This window comes from Lagopus muta, chromosome 26, assembly GCF_023343835.1.
Source record: "Lagopus muta isolate bLagMut1 chromosome 26, bLagMut1 primary, whole genome shotgun sequence".
In the NCBI taxonomy this organism is placed as follows: Eukaryota; Metazoa; Chordata; class Aves; order Galliformes; family Phasianidae; genus Lagopus; species Lagopus muta.
In genome coordinates, this window is record NC_064458.1 from 4,389,363 (window position 1) to 4,409,246 (window position 19,884).

At 49.0% G+C, this 19,884-nt stretch overlaps 2 protein-coding genes across 5 annotated transcripts in view; one reads left to right on the forward strand and one right to left on the reverse strand.

Annotated features, from left to right (window-relative positions):
* CTXN1 (cortexin 1) overlaps positions 1–6,028 on the forward strand; it is a 52,559-nt gene extending 46,531 nt beyond the window's left edge. For all 4 annotated transcript variants that reach the window (XM_048927582.1, XM_048927581.1, XM_048927580.1 and 1 more), the window contains one exon: positions 4–6,028. In XM_048927582.1, the coding sequence (XP_048783539.1) occupies positions 187–441 (255 nt within the window). In that variant the 5' untranslated portion in view covers positions 4–186 and the 3' untranslated portion in view covers positions 442–6,028. The remainder of the gene's footprint in view (positions 1–3) is intronic.
* Positions 6,029–16,352: 10,324 nt separating this feature from the next.
* The window catches only part of FBN3 (fibrillin 3), a 127,355-nt gene continuing 123,823 nt past the window's right edge, over positions 16,353–19,884 (reverse strand). The window contains exons 64-65 of the mRNA XM_048927668.1: positions 19,455–19,623; positions 16,353–18,853 (exon numbers count right to left, since the gene is read on the reverse strand). Of these exons, the coding sequence (XP_048783625.1) occupies positions 18,479–18,853; positions 19,455–19,623 (544 nt within the window). The 3' untranslated portion in view covers positions 16,353–18,478. The remainder of the gene's footprint in view (positions 18,854–19,454; positions 19,624–19,884) is intronic.

Here is a 19,884-nt window from a genome sequence, read left to right on the forward strand (position 1 = left end):
CAGGAGCTCTCGGTCTGCACAGGAGTGAATCCTGAGCTCCTTGGCTCAGCTTAGCAGTGCTGGTGGCTATGGAGTGAACGGTACAGGTGGTGTTCCAGGTGCACAGCAGGAGGCTGGAGCTGGCTGCCCAAGCCCCGATGCTCCCTGTCCTCGTGCTCTTTGCAGCTCGTGTGCCTCACCTCTGCCATGAATGATGCATCGACGATGGATTATGAACTGCTGTCCCCGTCCTTGGTTGAGCACCCGGCCAGCACTGCGGGCATGGATGCCGAGCAGAAAACCGTCTTTGCCTTTGTCATCTTCCTCCTCGTCTTCTTGGTGATGCTGATGGTGCGCTGCTTTCGCATCCTGCTGGACCCCTACAGCCGCATGCCTGCCTCCTCCTGGACTGACCACAAGGAGGGGTTGGAGAGGGGCCAGTTTGACTACGCCTTGGTGTAGAGGGCAGGGATGGGGCGAGCCTGGGTGCTCCGAGTGCCTCCCACCCCAGCTGGCCCCGGCCCCGGCCCCCCCTTCCTCTGTGGTGTTGCCCCGGGCCAGCAGGGATGTCGTGGGCAGGGAGGCGAGGTCGGGCTCTTGTCTGGGGTGGGTTTTCTAGGGGTTTCTCTCTTTTCTAAGCACTTTTCAGTTCTCTTCGCAGCCTGCAGCACTCTCGGCAAGACGCATCAGAGGGGTGACGTGACTCCCCACGGGTCTCGCTGCCCACCGTGCCTGGGGCAGTGCTGCGTGCCGCAGAGAGGGGCAGGAGGCAGCGGGGCAGGGCATGGCAGGACCTGCCCTCGGCCACGGCCCCCACGGCTCCTGGTCTGGGCAGCTCTGCCCTGCACCAGGCCGGGTGTTGGACCCCCACCTCCTCCTGCCTTCCGCGTCACCTCTGTCTGTGTCCTCTGGGGAGTGCTGACCGTGGCCCAGTGTGTGTGCGTGTGTGTTTCCCTGTAGCTGAGCTTTGTCTGTGAGGGGGTTTATAGGCACCTGACCCGAGTGTTGGCTTTGTTCCTCTCTGTGTGGCAGCCTCAAAGTGCCCCCCACAAGTAAGGGGGAGATGGAAACCCCACGTGCAGTGCCCTTCTGCCCTCCAGCCCTGCAGCCCACTCTGTGCTTTACACCATCATGACCGCTCCCTGCCAAACTGGTGGAAATGGTCTGAGCAAGGTGCAGTCATGCAGCCACTTGCAAACCTGCCTGGGAGCCCTGCGGGGAGCCCTGCAGGGATCTAAAATCCCCACGCAGCACTTGGGAGGTGGCTCTCATCCAGCCCAGGCCTGGCAGTACCCAGCAGTGCCTCGCTCTGCACATCGCTGCTCCAGCAGGACCTGGGCAGCCTGGGCGTGCTCCTGCATCTGCCTAGCAGAAGGGCTGTGTAAGTGAGGGGAGCTATGGCTGTCCCCATAGCGGGGGAACCCGACTGTGGGAACCGTGCCTCTTAAGCAGGGGTGCTGCAGCTGGCCGCAGGGCTAGCTAGCAAAAGCTGTGGTGGGGTATGGCTGTGGGCTGGCAAGTTGTGTGCTATGGGATCTGAACCCGTGGGAGAGAACTTCCTCCTGCTCCACGGAAATAAAGCTGCACTGTGCTAACCCCACACAGCTTTTCCTCTGCTCTGTGATGCGTCCCATCGGGCACTGGGGTGTGTGGGTGCATGTCAGTCATTGCTGGGAGTCATATGAGCACTGGCACAGGGGAAGGTGCAAGGGCTGACTGCTGAGTGATGCAAAAAAAACAAAGGCCCAAGGGCTGCTTAGGGCACTACATAACACCCTGCTCTGGTAGGAAAGTCTTTCAGAGTCTTCTCTCTTGGAGGTGGCCAGACAGAGGTATTAGGAGTATGGGATCACATGGACAGCAAAGAAACGGGACACTGGTACCCAGCTCCTGTGAGCCTGCTTCTGCACCTTCCTTGACACCACTGGGTGCATGGCCAAGAACCTACATCACAGAATGTACTGCAACAAACATTCACTGCACGGTCCAGACAGTCCCTATGTTGTGTGACCTCTGCTCAGCACAATCACTATTCAGCAAAACTACCACAAAGCAGCAAAAGTGGGTCTGCTCCACAAAGGTGCATCAGCTGGGAAACAAGAGTGAGCACAGCGCAGCAGAGGCAGCCCCACAGCACCAGGTGAGGGGGGCAGGACAGGACTGGTGGCAGTTGGATGTTGCACTGACAGTCTCAAACAAGGTGAGGTGCAAAAACCATTCAAAGAATCGAGTCAGGAGGAACAGGACACAAAGACAAGACTAGAGATAAAGCTGCAGCACTGTTGTTCAAGGTACAGGCAACAGATAGGGCTGGAGACAGGGCAGAAGAGAGGTGTACCTTTGAATATACCTCAGGTAGAGAATGAAAGCCCAGTGCATCCAGCACTCAGAACATCCTCTCAACAGCCCAACAACTCATTGCACAGCACAATCCAAACAGTGCCCAGCAGAACTACCATGCACAGTGCCTACTGGCTGCACAGCACACATGCTCAGGGACAATTCCACTCCCTTAGGCTCATTTTCTGGAGCGAATTGTTTTCCCATCAAGCCTTAAGCCATCTTGCACCATGCAAACCATGAGGTGTGATACAGCATTTCTAACTGATGTGGTTTAACCCAGCAGCAGCTCGGCATCACACAGCTGCTCATTCACTGCCCCCCTTAGTGGGACGAGGGAGAGAACTGAAAACAAAATAGAACCTGTGGGTTGATTTAAAAACTATTTACTAAGACAGAAAGGGAAAATGGAAACAAGAATAAGATAATAACTGTATATATATATTTATATTCACAATGCAATCACTTGCTGCTTACCAACTGATGCCCAGCACCCCCCACAAGCAGCAGTTGCCTCCTGGCCAGTTCCTCACAGCTTTGTGCCCTTCTGGATGAAGTCACTTGGGATGGATTCTCCCTACATCCTGGTTCTGCTGTGCCCCCTGAGCAGCTCCCAGCAGGACTGAGATCTGCATGCAAGCACCAGCCCATCCCCATGTCCATGCACCCAATGGCTGCATACTGGGCCACCAGTTCTGCCTGGGCTGGTGGGATGCATGGAACAGAGCAAGGGACATACATGGAGGATGGGGAAGTGGCACATGGTGGCCATGGGGGCAATGAGCCTTGCAGCACAGTGTGATCCCCCAGGACACCCCTAGCCCTGCAGGGCAGCAATGCTGAGGGGACCCAAGCTGTACATGGAGGTGGCTGAGCTGCTTATGCAGGTTGGGTGGCTGTGATGTGAAGACTTGAAGTGACTGTTGGTGCAGGTTTGAGAAAATGGACAAAAACTCTGGTGAGTGTCCATCACATTGTAGAAGCACTGCACTCTGTCCTGGAAAGAGTGAAGGATGGAGAACATCATGAGTGGGACCATGGTCACCAACTGCTTCTGGAAGCGCCACCATGTTGTTGTTTAACTAATATGCACCACTCTCTGCCTTAATTTGATAATTACCATGGATGTTAGATTTTGGAATATGGGGGAACACTAAGCTCATCTTCCATACTCACAAGATATATATGCATTTGATGTGACTGATAATCCTCACAAGACACTCCTCATTCCTTCTGAATATCATGTAGCTTGAGTGATTACAATCACAGGGTAGAATATGTGGGATAATAGCTTAAGGTGTAGCACTGTTCACTGGAAATTAAGGTACGGGTCATTCACAGGTGCACAAGAGCAGAGTGCAACCTCTATGCCACTAAATTGCACAGAAGGTGCAATTTAGAGTGGAGTAGAGCTCCACAGCCAAGTGCTGTGACCTACAGTAGTTCCCTAAGCAGCACAAGGTGTCAATAACATCAAGAGAACTGATGTACTGACTTCAACAAGAGCAGTGCTAGGATGGGAACTTTGTGGTGCTAAACTACTTCCCCAAGTCTGTCATCTTCTTGACAAAAAGCTGTCTTTGGGTGAACTTTGCTCATTATACACTTATTATAATACCAAAACACACCTCCGTCGCAAAGGCTGCCTGCCTCCAAGGCATGACCACCCCTCACTGAGCATGAGCCCTGGAGATGTTTAGGGCCAGGTTGGATGGGAACTCTGGTCATTCTGATCTGGTGGTTGGAAAGCAGCCCATGGCAGGGGTGTTGGATCTCAGTGATCTTTTAGATTCCTTCCAACCCAAGCCATTCTATGATTCTATGATAAAAGTGGGTCAAGAAGGAGGGAAGATTAAGGAAGATGCCATTGCAGACAGGTCAGACATGGCCTATATGTCATCTCTGGGATCTGCCAAGGGGCTGAACCTCTCCTCCCCCCCATAGGGACTCACCTTGGGTAAGATTTGCACACTTGGCTATGCTGAGTGCTTCCCTAGGAAACTTAGTAGTCTCTATGGAGTTGTTTTATACCTTAGGATGCTGGTGGTCAGGCTGTATTACACTTAGTTCTTTGCAGATGCTTTGTATTATTCTTGGTTAACCTCATACACTTGGCAGACAGTGAATTCTTCACTGGCAATCCAAAGAACCTGTCATCCATTGCTAGTAAACTGCACTGTTCACTAAGCCAGCCGTGTGAGTTTTGATTGGACACAGCCAAAATTCCTTCAGTGCTCTGGCTGTGTGTGCGTGCACACAGGTGCCCCATGTTCCCCTTCACACCAGCACAGCACTTAGTGCTGCTTATCCTATGCAAGTTTCCTTTTGGCTTTGTTTCCTGACCAGTCATTATGTCTTTATGTCGTCTGCTTCCATCACCGTTAGCTTCATCCAGAGAATGGCAGGGACTCTGCTCTGCCCCACACTCACCCCACTCCCAGAGCCATGCTGGTTGCTGGCATCACTGCGGGTCTTCTGGAGCTGCGGTGCTTCTGTCATGGTTCACCAAAATCAGGCTCACGGCTGCAGTGTGAGGCTATGCAAAGAACCAGGGCTTGGGGTGAAGACCTCAGTGGAGCTCCATGGGGTGGGCTGGAGGCATCTCAGGGCCTTGGGCTGAAGGAGAACCTGTTGCATGGATCCTACCCACAAGAAGGGCCCTTATTCCCTGTTCCCAAAGCTCACTGGTGATGCCAGGGCCTTCCTCCCCGCTCTGCAGCCTGCTGGCATTGTGCTGTTGCCCAGGCTTTTGGTACAGCTGCAGCAGGCAGGAGGGGGCCCTGCTGGGGGCCAGGGGCTCCAAGGACATCGCTGTTCCCATGGGGCAGCGGGGGGCTGAGTGCTGAGCACTCCCAGCCATGCTCCTCTCCTCGCAGCCTCACAGGACGTTGGCAGGGTCACTGCCATGGATGAGGCCATAAGCAGGGGGTGACCCGCAGCCCCTCCTGCTGGACCCTGAGGCTGGGAGGCCTTGTCCTCGTCCTCTGCAGCTGCTCCACAGCCCAGCACTTACAGCACGAAGAGGCACTGCTACCCAGCACTGGTTGGCATAGCAGCCCATCTCAACCCCCTCACATTCACCAGTAATGTTTTTTCTTCACTTGTGTGTTGGTTTGGAGGTTGGCACACGCACAGTGCTACGTAGTGGGATTGCAATTCCAACTAGATGAGAACGGAATGTTTTAAGTTTCATAAATAAAACTCACAATCATCTTGAATTCTGTCAATTTACTCATTTACGACTTGAACAGCAATGTCTGCACTACCACCCTTCATGTGGGCAGAGCTTTAATGCAGGCCTGCTGAAGCTTGCTGATCCAATAACCAACTAAAGCCTTGTAAACGTTCAGCCTTAACAACAGTCACCTCTTCTGTCTTCAATCATCAGCTCTCCTTTTTCTGGCCTCTAGCAGCAACCCAGCTGTACAATCTGTCCATCTGCTTCTGGCTATTTTCAGAGAGGTCAAAGGTGTCGATTTAGTGACTCAGATCTTCATCCCAAGCAGCAGGTAAGACACCTCATTCTGGGGGCCATGTTTCATTGATAAGGGTAAGAGAGATGTGAATCATTGCTGGAAGAACATTTTTTCGGGTTATGCCCTGTTCTGGGCAAATGTGCTTTCAAAGCAGGGAAAAACACAGCGTGGGAAGAAGCTGCTATTCCTCTGCAGTCTGATGGGCAATGATGCTGGTTTCATTTCTTTTAAATATGTGCTTTCAGCAAAGAGATGCTGTGACAGAGTTCATCCAAAGCTCCAGACTCCTGAATTCTCCAGACCTGCAGAAATTTGCACCGTCTCTCATGATGAATGGATTGCCATCTGTTCTGACAGGAGATCCTGAAAGTGTCAGCCACAGCGGAGCACTAATTGAGATGGCTGTTCATACTACAGCTGTCTTGCTGTGCAGGCAGAACCCCATCCTGCAGCCCCTGAGGAATGTGGCATTCTTGCCACGCCACGGAGTTAAAGAGATGTAACTCAAATGGTAGTTCAGCACATTGATAACTCTTCCATACATCTTGCTGCGTCCTCTATGATGTAACATCAACACCAGAAGGCATCAGCTCATTGTTCTAGTTGTAAATTACTGATGTGTAAGTATTTCAGTGCTGTTGGGATTAATTAGAACAGCACCAAGCTTTGGACTGGTACCTTTTCCAAGTAATTCTGTCCACTGAGCAATATCAGACAAATATTTGAGTGAGCAAGTCACTTGGCTGATCACAGTGTGGAAACCTGTGTGTTCCAGAGGATGGAGCCATAGGCTGTCAGGATGGAAGGATCTGCTGCTTTGCTTCTTTTGGCCACCAAGACTTAAGGAAATTTCAGGTGCATACCAGGGACATGGAGTCATTCCAAGAGGAATCCAGTTCAGGATGTCTAGAGAGTACACATGCAAGCAAGTCAATACTAACAGTTTTAAGAGTAGAATTTGAAAACATACACGTGACTCACACTCTTTGTTTGCATGTCCTCTGCTCTGAGATGTCCTCATTCCTCATTGTAGAATCATAGAATGGTTTAGGATGGAAAGGAACTTAGGTCACCTAGTTCCAACCCAGATGCCACGGGCAGGGTTCCTAGCCACCAGATCAGGCTGCCCAGGATCACATCCAACCTGGCCTTGGATGCATTCAGAGATGGGGCATTCATGATTTCTCTGTCCAACCTGTTCCAGCACCTCCGCACCTTTTGAGTAAAAAATTTCTTCCTAACATCTAACCTAAATCCCCACTCTTTTAGTTTAAAGCCATTCCCCCTTGTCCTATCACTTATCAGATCATGTAAAAAGTCAATCTGCCTCCTGCTTGGCAGCTGCCTTCAAGTGCTGGAAGGCAGCAATGAGGTCTCCCCAGAGCCTTCTCTATTCCAAGCTAAACAAGACCAACTCCTCAACATGCCTTCTTAGGTGAGGTGCTCCACCCTTTCCACCCTTTGGATCATCTCTGTGGCCCTCCTCTGGACCCCCTCCAACTGTTCCACATCCCTCCTGTACTGGGGATCCCAGGCTTGGGTGCAGTACTCCAGATGGGGCCTTGCAAGGGCACAGTAGAGACGGACAATCACCGCCCTGCCCTGCTGGACACCTTCCTCAGGCCTTCCGGGCTGCAGGCACACACTGCTGGCTCATTTCCGGCTTTTCATCTGTCCAGACCGTCAAGTCCTTCTCCAACAGCTATTTTCAATGAGTTCTTCTGTCAGCACACATATCTGGGATTGCATCAAGCCCAGTGCAACACCTTGCCTTCGACCTCATTAAACCTCATTAGGTTCTCTTGTGCCCACTATTCAAACTTCTCCAGGTCCCTCCGGATGGTGCCCCTTCCTTCTGCAGTGTCAACTGTACCACTCAGCTTGGTGTCATCAGCAAACCTGATGAGAGTGCACTTAGTCCCACTGTCTATGTATTTGATAAAGATGTTAAAGAGCACCAGTCCCAAGATGGACTATCGGCGCACTACTTGTCAACTCCAACTGGACATAGAGCCAATGACAACAACGCTTTGGCTGTGACCTTTCAGCAGTTCTTAATCCATGTAATAATCCACTCTTCAAATCTGTATCTCTCCAATTTAGAGATAAGGATGTGATATGGGACCAAGTCAGAGGCCTTGCCCAAGTCCATTTGCCCTTCCTTTGTCCAAAGGTGCCATCAATCCATCACAGAAGGCCATGACAATGAACCAGTGAGCAGCTGCTGCAGTGATGGACTAACTAATATATTCCTTTGTCACTTTTTTCCTCCTTAGCACTCTTTTCTGTCTACTTTGGCAGAAGATATAGTGTCTCAAGCGAGATCCTGGGAAGGAATGCACTGGCATGGGAAGTGCTTCTGACTGGATTTGAAAGAAACTGAAGAATCCTTGGTTTTGAATGAAGCAATTCCTCATGTGACCACAGACAAACTCCTCTGCATGATTTATCCTTGTAACTTTAGAGGTGTATCTACAATTTTTGCTGGTAATGCACCAAATTTCACTGAGTTTCTCTTGGGTCTCAAGCTTATAGATTTGTTTATAGAGTTTTAGACTGAGGAAGACCCATCCTACCACTTCTGGCAGAGTTAGAGGGGTATGAGCAGAAGAGGAGCACTTTCCCATCTTCTCTGCTTTTTGCATTAGGATTTACCCCCAAACTAGGAAGCTGGGGACATGCAAGCATTCATGATCACTAGTCATTTTGGCACACAGGAGCAGAAATTTTCAGGTTTCCATTCCATGTTTTTCAAGGAGAGAAGCTTTCTCTAGTTCCTGTGTGAACCTTTCACATTTTATTGGGCTTTGGGAACTTCGTTGTTTTCCAGTAGACATATTTCTTGCTTCAATATGATGGTGCCCATGACCAGAAATAACAGGGATTTCATAAAAGGCTCTTATAATACTATTCTGTTTATTTCTCTTTCTCTACAGCAAGACCAAATAGCCACCCTTGAGGCAAGAATTTGAGACTGGTGTTTTTTTAAAGCAGGTAATGTTTTCATCAGTAAATCTTCATATTTTAGGTGCTATTTATGTTCTGTTGCACAGTGGTTCCTTCTGTAAACTTTCTGTATTACCAACCATCTTACCATTGCAATGTATAGTTCAGGATGGCTCTGACAGAGATGGTTGGTGATAATCAGGTATGGTTCTGATACTGCTGCCCAGAGAAGCTGTGGATGCCCCATCCCTGGAGGTGCCCAAGGTTGGATGGGCTCTTGAGCAGCCTGAGCTGGTGCGTAGCAACCTTGCCTATGGCAGAGATGTCGGAACTGGATGATTTTTAAGGTCCCTTCCAATTTAAGCCATTCTATGATTCTATTAAATCTAGAAAATAAGGCAGGAAGAGGTAATTTATCCAGAATATAGCAGTTTTCTAATTCACCAGGTAAAGCCTGGATTTCTGCTTCATTCTCTCTCTATTCTTACACTGGAATTCAGTGTTCTCATTTTTACTTTTTGCTAGTCTCACAAACCCATGGAGATCAGCTGCTGTCTTGGCTGTTGTTCCCAAGTTGAAGGGCAAAACCAGAAGCCATTGCCTGACTTTCAACAATTCTGGTATGCTTTGATTCAATAACTTGAGTACCCAAAGATGAAGTTTTTGTCTGTTGTGTTTTCAGGACAGAAGGTACTGCCTACCTGAAAGATTGCATGTGGGGTTTTCCATTAGTTTACGCATTGGCCTCTGGGAGGTGGAATGAGCCATGAGGATTGCTGGTGTAATTCTGAATTTGCAAAACCTGCACTTAAAAAAGTGCTTGTCAAGCTTCTGGTTTTAGGCTTCTCAACTCCCTGCTCATCCAGGCTGATGTAAGTTACATGGTTCTCTACTGACATGTAGTAAAAGGCTACATTTTCTTAGATGGACCATGGAGACTGCAGTACTTCTACCAAAACTCCAAGAACTATGATGTTCTATGATGCTCTCTCCTCCTTGACTCTCTGGATCTGCTCTTCCTGTCCTTGCATAAAAACGTTGAAGTTGCTAAGTCTAATGTCAGTGGCTTCTCATCTGTTCAGCATGCAGCTGGCCCCACAGGTCTGGGTGTTTCCACTTTCACAGAAAATACGATAAGAAGAAATGTCCAACAAGAAGTAATCAGCCAGCAAAACCATGGGAATTGGCTTACTTGATACAAAACTTACTGAAAATCTTCCTTCCGTAGTACCTTTATTTGGAACTTGTTATGGCATTCAGAGACATCACTGGGTGTGAATAACCTCATGTGTTTTCTGTCAAGGCAAAAGTTACTGCACACACTGTATTTTCCAACAGGAATAATGAAGACAGAACTCAAGCTGGCTGCATACTTGGGGATGCACAGCACAGAAAAGGACTGGGAGGGTCTGACTGACCCACGTACCCACTTGTCTGCATTCTGATATGCCTGCACACACATTTAACACTGTAGTTTCAAATGGCCAAACAAAATGCGGTGAAATCTTTGTATGATTCTGCCTCTTTTCATCATGCTACATCATGACTATGGCAATCTTTGAAGATGCAAGACCTGAACTCACTGCCCTACTTGCCCAGGAGTGGCTTTGGTTTCATCATGCAGTTGCATGCATTCTTGTGCACTTGTAGATGTGCCACTATTTGTTCAAGTGGTAGGAGTCCATCCTATAGGATGGAGAAGAGACTTTCTGGTAAGACTGGAGATCTGCGTGCCTTGTGCTTGATCTGGACGTTGTTGGTTGTACTCGTTCTTGCCTTTTGCCACTCTTTAGTCACTGCTGAAGATTATCCAGACACAGGAGTGCAACTCAGCAATCTTCCTGCCGCAGCACATTCACAAAGACCTGGCACAGCTGACAAAAATTTGGGGAAAGAGTGTGGATGAGGATATCCACATCCTTCATCTTGTCCTAGGCAGCTTCCTTAAGGATCCCCATCAGCACCCATGGACAGTGTAAGGAAACTGCAGCCACATCACACCTGCAAGAATTTTAAAGGCAGCAGTTATTTAGACTTTCTAAACTCTTTCCAATGGGCAGTAGCTGAACTGATGAGGAAGATGCATCAATTTGGGGCTTGTTTCTTACAGAAGGAGTAAAAAATTCTTGGCTGTTTACTTGCATTTTGGAAAAGGAATTGCTGAATAAATCCTCATGATGTGTTGACAGAGATTTCAGTTTGCAAACAGAGGTGCTAACTCAAAACACAGTGCTGTGTGTAATTTATATGCTACCCTTTAAATGCTACCAAGAAGATATTTGATAAAAGGGGATTGGCAGAGTATGGCTTACAGTAGAATTTGGAGTTCAAGTTAACATGAGTCATTGCTGTAGAGTGTTTTATATGTAACAGCCACATTTTTGGTCCATGACAGCACAGGTTATTACTCAGGTTCTGTTCTTTGGTCTGTCATTGCTCACAATCTGACCTTGGACAAGTTGTTTAACCTTTCTGGGATTATGGCTTATAAATGTCTGCCTCATTCATATAAAAGCCTGAGGTTACTGTGTGCTGTTTTGGATGGTGCTCTCTGGCTTGGCTGAGATACTCATTTTGCTTCTAAGACCTCTGTAATTCCTCTTGGCTCATCGTGCAAACTTACAAGGATGTCCTGTCTAGATGCTAAGAGAATCAAAGCTTTTTTGTTGTTGAAACACTGTGAACATAAGTCTTAAATACTTCTCTTGCAGTGCCAGTTCACTTTGATGGGATGCTTTCAAGCAGGGAGATAAGAAGCAAATAGGAAGAAATTGTTGCAAACACAGTTATTGTTCCTGATTTGAAGGTGATAAATTTGTTGTAAAAAAAGAAAATAAATGCAGTAGCTGAGCAATTTAAAAGCCACTTTTTTGGAAATCTGACCTGCTGTGATGCCTGTGCTGCCCTTTCCTCTTGGCTATTCCTGAATCCAGGCTGTTTATGGTACGACTGTAGGTAAGCATGAATTTATTGCCATCTGGTCACTTCCATCTCTAGGCTCAATGATTCCATGATTCTTTTATAAAAAACATGGAAGTTGTACGTGTGAGGTCAGCCAACTTTATTCTATGTGTGGAAATGAGAATCTTTTCATCATGCTTGGGTTGAGTTGTGCTGTGATAACTTTGTACAGATGGGGAATAGAAATACCTGAGTTCAAAGCTTTTGTCCCAGTGAGCAGAGGAGTGCCCCAAATTATCCACTCTCTTCCTCCATCACTGTTATCTAATTAATGGAGGATCTGAGAGCTGAGTGAGCTGCAGAACGAGGAACAACTTTATGGCATAAACAGCAGTCTGGCAGTCTGTCGTTTTGACACAACTTTCTCTAAGAGTTCTTCAGCTTTGATGTATTTCTGTGTCAGTTGGTCGTTCCATTAGGATCCTTTCATCCAGATCACAGAGCTGATCTCAGCCCAGAGATCACCAGTCTCCTTGGCACTTCCTTGCCCACTCAAGACTGGAAACTGAGGCACATCAGATCTGTGAATGAATTCAGACCCACACGGAGGCAATGGATTTATGCAGCCCCAGCAACCCATATGTAGAGATGACGTCCCCTTCTCTGCCTCTGAAAATGCCTGTGATGGAAACAGTTCTGTTAGCACATTACTGCTCTGCTGACCATCACTGTTAAGAATACACAGCTAGTTGGAAGACACCCTGCACGTCTCTGGCATCTGTGACTCCTCTGCATCTTATGCAGCCTGTTTTGGGAACACTGCTGAAATAGTTGCTTGAGTGCTAAACACAAGCAGCTGCTCTGATGACTGTGCTTAGCTTTCTACACACACAGCTTGGTCCTAACAATTTGATTCCAGGTTCCTTAGTCCATGAAATCCGCCATGGCATTTGTAGGTTGCTGTACACTGGGTGTTAATGGTACTCTTACTCTTTGATTTCCAGCCTGAAGGAATTGTTCTTTCCTCTCCTTGATGCAAAAAGACCCTGAGTTGGCTGCAGAGCTGCAGGATGCATTCCTGGGTGAGGCTCTCCTTTCTCATTCTGTTGCTACCTGGAAAGCAGCTGCTGTCTTCAGGAGAGCACAGAGAGGTCGGACAGCTGGCAGCACAGTCTGCCCATGGCCAGCACTGTGACCTTCCTCCTGGTGCATGGGCACTGGTAGTGCCTCAAACATGCAGTGCCAGTGAGGGCCTGGATGTGCAGGGACGGGCATTTCTTGTAGATGCTCATTACAGCTGGTGATTTGGTGTGGACCTCTGACTGTGCTTTTACCTTAATCTAACTGGGGGTCAGCGGAAATCACAGTTTGTTAGCAGCAATGGATTCGCTGCAGGTTAAGACCACCCACCTCTAATGAAATTACCCGAATTTTGCCTAATGAATTTGAGTTGCAGATATTGTGCTACTCAAGTGCAAATTAATTTAATCATGCTCATGTTGTATACACATTTCACTTCCACCACTGTACAATCCATTGTTGGAATGCAAACGTGAATACTGATTTACAGCAAGTTGCACAGCTTTGGGTGCCAGGGGTCTCCTGCAAAGCCAGCACACTCCAGGATTTTTTGTGATGCTTTTTTATACATATTTTTATCACATTCCCACTGCCCTGATACAGCCCTCTGCCCACAGTGAGTGAGTTAAAGATAGGGCTCATCTCCCTACCTGCAGGCTATGTTAGTCATGCTAATTAACTACACGTTTTTTTCCCCCAAGATGCTCCTGTCTTCAAATACAATTTGTGCTGTGATTAAGAGTTCCTCTACTTAATTAATTAAGCAGTTTCAAGAATGCTCATCCTGATCTAGATAAAAGTACATGTTTACTGTATCTAAGGATGCCCATACAAAGACTTGTACAGACTACAGTTCATACTTGACTGACAGCATTATGATTTTATGATTACACTGACATAACCACACTCCTGTCCTTTGGCAGTTAAAGCTGGATAAAGTGGAGCCTGTGATGTATGAGATGAGCTTTCAATTTTTTATCAATATAAATATGATAGAGCCTGAAATGTCATCTAAGCAATGGCAGCACAATGAGAGAACTGTGATCCAAGAGGGAGGCTGCTGGAAGGGGTGGTCATAGGGTAACTTAGTGCAGGGCAATCTAAGGGGAAACTCGTGGATGTTGTTTAAACATCTGAAAGGCTGAGGTACACACATGTGCCCATGGATTCTCCTCTATGGCCTCTTCGTTGGGAGCAGCACAAATGTTTGGGGTTCCAGCTGCTGCAAGGAAGACTTGGGTCAGTGTGAGGTGATAGTAAGGACAGAGAAGTATGGCAGCAATTTCTCCATCACCATCAAGAGCAAGTCTCACTTGGCCAGGAACACCAGGAGTAAAGCTGTCCTGCTAAGAGGTAGGGAACGTTGTACCACCAGCACAAGAGGTGCCATGCTCAGTGCTGCCAACCATCCAGCAACAGAGTGGGACCTCCAGCCATCTGGTGACACAGTACCCAGAGCCAGTGGTGAGTGACAAAACCCAAAGGTTCCCATTTCTCAGTACCACCTGGTAACTTCTGGATGAGAAGACTGTGTGCTCCTGCCTCAAGATGAAGAGCTGATTGACAGAGAACACAGTGAGTCCCTAAATGTCTCAGGCTGTACCAGCTTTAGTGATGGGGATGTCTGCAGGAGTACACCTTGCTGTTCAGTGGGAATACCAGGACTTGCTCCCGGTGCAGTGTGGAGCAGAGGCACCTTGCTGACCTCTTGCAGATGCTCCAGTGCTATCTCCTGCAGAGCATGGGTGGCTTTGTGCTGCTGTCTGCAAAGCTGAGGCTGGGACCTGCCTGTCTGATGTCTGGGTTTTGCTTTTGGTGGAAGGCAGGGCAGCCCAAACACACCTTGCCAGGTTTGTCTTCCAAGCTTCATTCTAAGACTGCTTGGCATTGCCACCCCGATGGTTCCTTGCCCTGTTCCCTGGAGGACGATGTGGGCAGGGACATGAGCTAGATGCCAGGCTGGGAGTTGGCACTGCTCACATCAAAGTTTCCAAACAGAATCAGGTCGAGCAGATTAATGGAGGGTCCCAGTTTCTATACAAAGACCTCCAAACTGTGGTATGAACTGCAGCAATCACATCATCAGAGCTTCAGTGAAAGTGCTGAGCTCTGTGTGCTGGGCAGCACAAGAGCTCTGACATGTGGACACAGAGCTGCAGGGGTGAGGCAGCCTGGGCTGCACAGCTGACCTGGGCAGAAGGCAGGCAGCCATCAGCAAAACAATGACAAAAAGGAAGAGCATCAGGGCTTGGTTGCCAATGAACCTAAAATGCTTCTGAAGCAGCAGGACCCTTCCCACATGCATTCCGGCTCTGCAGTGCAGTCAGAATGCATGCAGTTCTCCTTCTAGGCACGGTAATGCAGCCTCCTTCCATGGACCATTCCCCAGGGACAGCTGGCTGTGTGCTGGCAGTGATCCTAGTGGCTGTGACATTCCCAGGCTGACTCCCCCTGCATCTCCCTTTAGTTCCCAAGAGCCCCTTCTGTGGGTCCACCTCTGCTCCTGTCTGCACTGCTCCTAACAAGGTAATGCTCCCTAAGAACAATGTAAGATTTTCGTATCAATATGTGGTTTACACATAGCAAAAGGTGGAGAAATAGCAGAGGACAGGAAGGAAATCAAGAAGGTCCCAACCGGACCACGCTTAAGAACAGATTTAATTCTCACTTTTCTCCACACATGAGAATATGAATGCTCTCTCAGGAGCTTTCCCATTCTTTCTCTCTCTTTTCCTAACACTGCCAGAGATCTGTGTCCCTTGCCAGCCACCCTTACTGTCAGGCTCCTCAGACTGCAGCTGCATGCTCTTCCAGACCCTGGGGAACCCATGTCTGAGAAAGGGACACGGCCTTTATCTGATGACATGGCCTTTATATGATGACACTGAGAGCTGCCCACTGAATAGGGCTAAGTGAAGGTACAGCTCTCAGCTCTCATCAGAAATCCAGTTTTACCAACAGCTACTTTTATGGAACCTTGTGGCAGTATCCGTATGCTCGTGCAGTCACAGTCCTGTGTTTTCAGAAGGCCAAACGAGACTCTGAATTTAGGTACACTGTGATCTTTGTGTTAGGATCTGGAAGTTAGGATGCTGTCCTGCACGTTTCTGCATGTCTCTGCTCTGATATTGAGAATCTCACAGATCTCTGCAGCCTCCAGCCCTCCCCTCTGCCTCCAGCCTCCTGTACGCTGCATCCTCCCCCAGCCATCCCTGTGCCCCCACATGTCCCAGCTGCCACGTTGGCACCGTCCCCAAGGAGCACCAAGGAGGAACCAGCAGCCAGCACTGCCAATGGGCACTGCTAAAATGCACTGCCAATGGGGACTGCTAATGCCAACAGGCACTGCAGATGGGTGCTGCTAATGGGTGCTGCCAACAGGTGCTGCCAACATGCACTGCCAGTGGCTGCTGCCAGCACCAACAGGCGCTGCCAACAAGTGCTGTCAGTGGGTGCTGCCAGCATCCACACGCGCTGGCAAGGGGCACTGGCTGTGGGGACTCCCAACAGATGCTGCCTGCAGGCACTGCAGATGGGTGCTGCCAACACCAGCAGACATTGCCAGTGGCACTGCCAGCATCTGCCCCGCGCCCAGGTGGGAGGAAGGCACAGAACCACTTAACCCAAAATAATTTTATTGTTGCTGTTGCTTCCGATACAAAAAAGGAATCCCACGAAGAGCCATCTCTCTCTGTGAGACAAGGGCACAGGGTTCAGTTTCAATGCTTCCAAAAACATCCAGCAAGAAATGGCAATACAAAAAACACCACACCAGAGAGGAATTAAGGAAACCTTGAGCTTCTTCATGTGGTAGCTTTGGCTCAACACACACACACAAACCCATCTCTGCTCATTTATTATTATTAATAGTTTTGTTTTTGTTTTTGTTTTTTTAAAAAAAGCACCTGTTGGGAAAACCAAACCAAACCAAAATAATAATAATAATAATAATAAAAAAACAAACATCAGGCCACCCATCCTGTCACTAGCTCTGTAACTCTTGCAAAACCAGAGTCTGGAGCTGCATTATACAAAGAGTTTTCAAGTTTGACGTTAGCCCAAATACAGTATATGTACACTTCCCCACTCTGTGCAGTGGAAGCGTACCAGGAGAAAACAACCACCCCACCCCCAAATACCAAGAAGCAGTTACAGAATATGCACTCCTCACACCACCGAGCAATCAGACTGTGGTGGTGACTCATAAATACGGAAGGGTGGATGGGTACAGTGCACTAACGCTGACAGTTCCATACCAGCACCAGCTTCTGAAAGCACCTTTGGTTTGTTGTCAGGTAGTTCTGTGTGTCACCAGAGTGAGTTAGCACCTTTCTTGCCTTTGATGATGCACAGTGTTGATGCAGAAGTGAGAACGGATTCCTACAGAACGAGGCCGTGGCACTGCGGAGCTCTGTGTGAAGGACCACCCGAGGTGGGGGAGAAGCCCACCTGGACACAGCAGCCCACATGGCCAAGGGAGGCAGCGGGGAGAGCTCCTTTCACTTCACCTGTACCTTCTGGCCCCTTTGGAGCGCATTGCATTTGTCTGCACTACGAGGGATGCCTCTCAGCTGTCACCAAGGTGCAGGCAGTAATGAGGGCAGTGCCCTTCCGTTTCCACTCCTGGCTGTGGGCAATCAGCCCCCTGGTTCACACCAATGGGTGGCTCAGCGTCAGGGACTGACCATGAGGGCTGGGCTGTCCCTGCCCCATGCTGCAGAGCCCACCCCCCTATCTGCTCCTGCTGGGAGGGTTTTAAAAGATTTTAAGCCACTCATCAATGGTAGCCAGCAAGTCTGCCCCTGCAGTGTGCCATACGTGTGCACCAAGTTCTCCACCCCCACTGGCAAAGGAAGGATGCTCTGAACCAGGTTGGTGACATGTTCCCTTCCAGTTTAGTTTGTTTATTTGCATTAACCAGTGCAATTATTTGCTTTTCCCCAGAGTTCCTATTCACATCTGTAAGGACACATTAACCCCTGGCTTGCTGGAGCTCTGTAGAACCCCTTCCAGCACCAATCTTTGGAATGAATGCACTGTTGAGCACACTGCAGTGTGAAAACCCTACGCTCCCTGCAGGAGCTCTGGTCCTTCGGGCTGGCTGCTTCATGACACGAGGTTTGCAGCCTGAGCTGCCCCCTCACTCACTAGCAAGCTTTTCAGTTTGAGACAGCAGCCCAAATGGACCACAGGACATGGAGAGGACAGAGAGACAGAGGAGCCAGCGTAGGTAGGGCTCTTGTGCAGCGCCATTATGACAATGCAGAATCAAAGAAGAAAATAAACTGTTGGGAAAGGCACCAACATCACACCCTTGAAGCAACTCCCAAAGCCGCCCCCAGATCCCCTCCCATTTACTGGGATGTGGGGCGGTGTATGGGCTGCAAGTGTGAAGGACCGGAACCTTCCCACGGTGCTGCCTCTGCCAGCTCAGATCAACAGCACCTTGTCTGAAGGAAACAGAAGGAGCTGAGTGCAGGGCGGACGCCCCTGCTAACACAGCGGGAACCTTTGGCAAAGCTTGCATGAGCTCTTTTGTGGTGTGGCTTGGTTTTGAGCCAAGCACCCCATGGAATGGAATACCCCTGCACGGCCCAGGTGAGTGCTGAGCCCATGGGGACATTTCCCATCAGTTGTGCAGTGCAGTGGGGGAGGTGGTGGCAGGGGGTGCAGCAAGAGAAGAGGCAGATGTTTCCAGGTGTGGATGGCAAGGCTAAGGACTGTACTGTCGGTTGGGTGGGTGGGTCTCATGGCTGTTAGTAGAGCTGGAGCTGGAGCTTCATCCTCAGTGCTTGGCCCAGCTCCCCTGCTAAGTAGTTGAGGTCATTCTTGGCCTCTAGTTTCTGCAGTTCCCTCTTGCGGTACAGGGGCACGCTCATGATTTCCAGCAGGTAGGTGCCTGGCACTATTTTCTTGCGGCCAAGGTGCAGGAAGCTGAGCCCTTCTTTTTGGTGGATGCGGAAGTAGCCATCCTCATTCCCATGGGAGATGAGGTACCGCACGCGGTTCTCCAGGGGCTCCACAGCTGGCAGAAGCTCCAGGATGTGCTCGTTGTGTGCCAGGTCAGAGAGGTTCAGCATCATGGACAGAGGAGTCTCCACATCCATGCTGGCCAAATTCACATTGTGATCCTAGGGAAGGAGCCAGGCATGTTACTTACAGATGCTAAGAAAAAGGTGATGGCCTGATATGAGAAGAGTTGATTTAGGGGATTCTGCCTCACGTGACATCCTAAGGCAGCTCTGAGGAATGGGTGCCACTTCTATGGTCCTCCAAGTGTTTCTTGGTGCCCTGTTTCCATCCTTGAGATGGAACCAGCATGTCCACAGCCCTCATCTTCAGTGAAAAGCACCAAGAAATTCTTGGGCATTTTGCTCAAGGCCTGAAGAGCCTCCCAGACCTACCTGTTCTGAGTAGGCCTGTGAACTTGGAAAGCCTTTTAAAGAGGTCAAAACTTCCTCTTTCAAGGAAGAACCTGTAGGGAGACTGACAGTCTGGAGCCTGATAGCCTTCTATGGCACTGTGGGACCTGTTACCCCAATTGCATCCCTTGCCAGGAAACATGGACAGACCACAGAAGTGTGTGTCACTTAAGTACAGAGTGCATCTGCCTGGATTGAGACAACCCCATGGGAATGGACATGCTGTATGGGTTCCACTCCAGGCAGCCACCCCCAAGTGACTCAGTTCTTATCTTGCTCCACCTCATCTGGGATGTCATGAACTTCTTACCTTGTGCCTCTCGGTGCCATTGACACTGCGTCGCTGTCGACCTCTCTTGGGATAGCCATTTATCTTGCACTCATAGCAGGTTTCAGGGGAGAGCAGATTGTCTTCATCCTCTTCTTGAGGGGCAGGAAGGTAGGCCCCCTTCCCAAAACCCAAGCCAGAAATACAGTGTCTGGTGGCAGAAAAGCAGAGAGTTCCATCTCAGATTCATACTTTGAGAAGGAAAACTTTGCATTGCACTCATGTGTTCCTCATGTGGCACCCAGACACAAAGGGAAGATCACGCCTTTCATGGCTTGTGCAGAATGTGGACCTGCCTGGGGGAGATATCAGGCCACATCTTTTTTAATAAGGTTTAATCTGTTTGAATCTGTGCTGCATCTGCTTCACTGATAGTAACTGCACTAACTAGTGTGCTGGAAGAGGATATGGG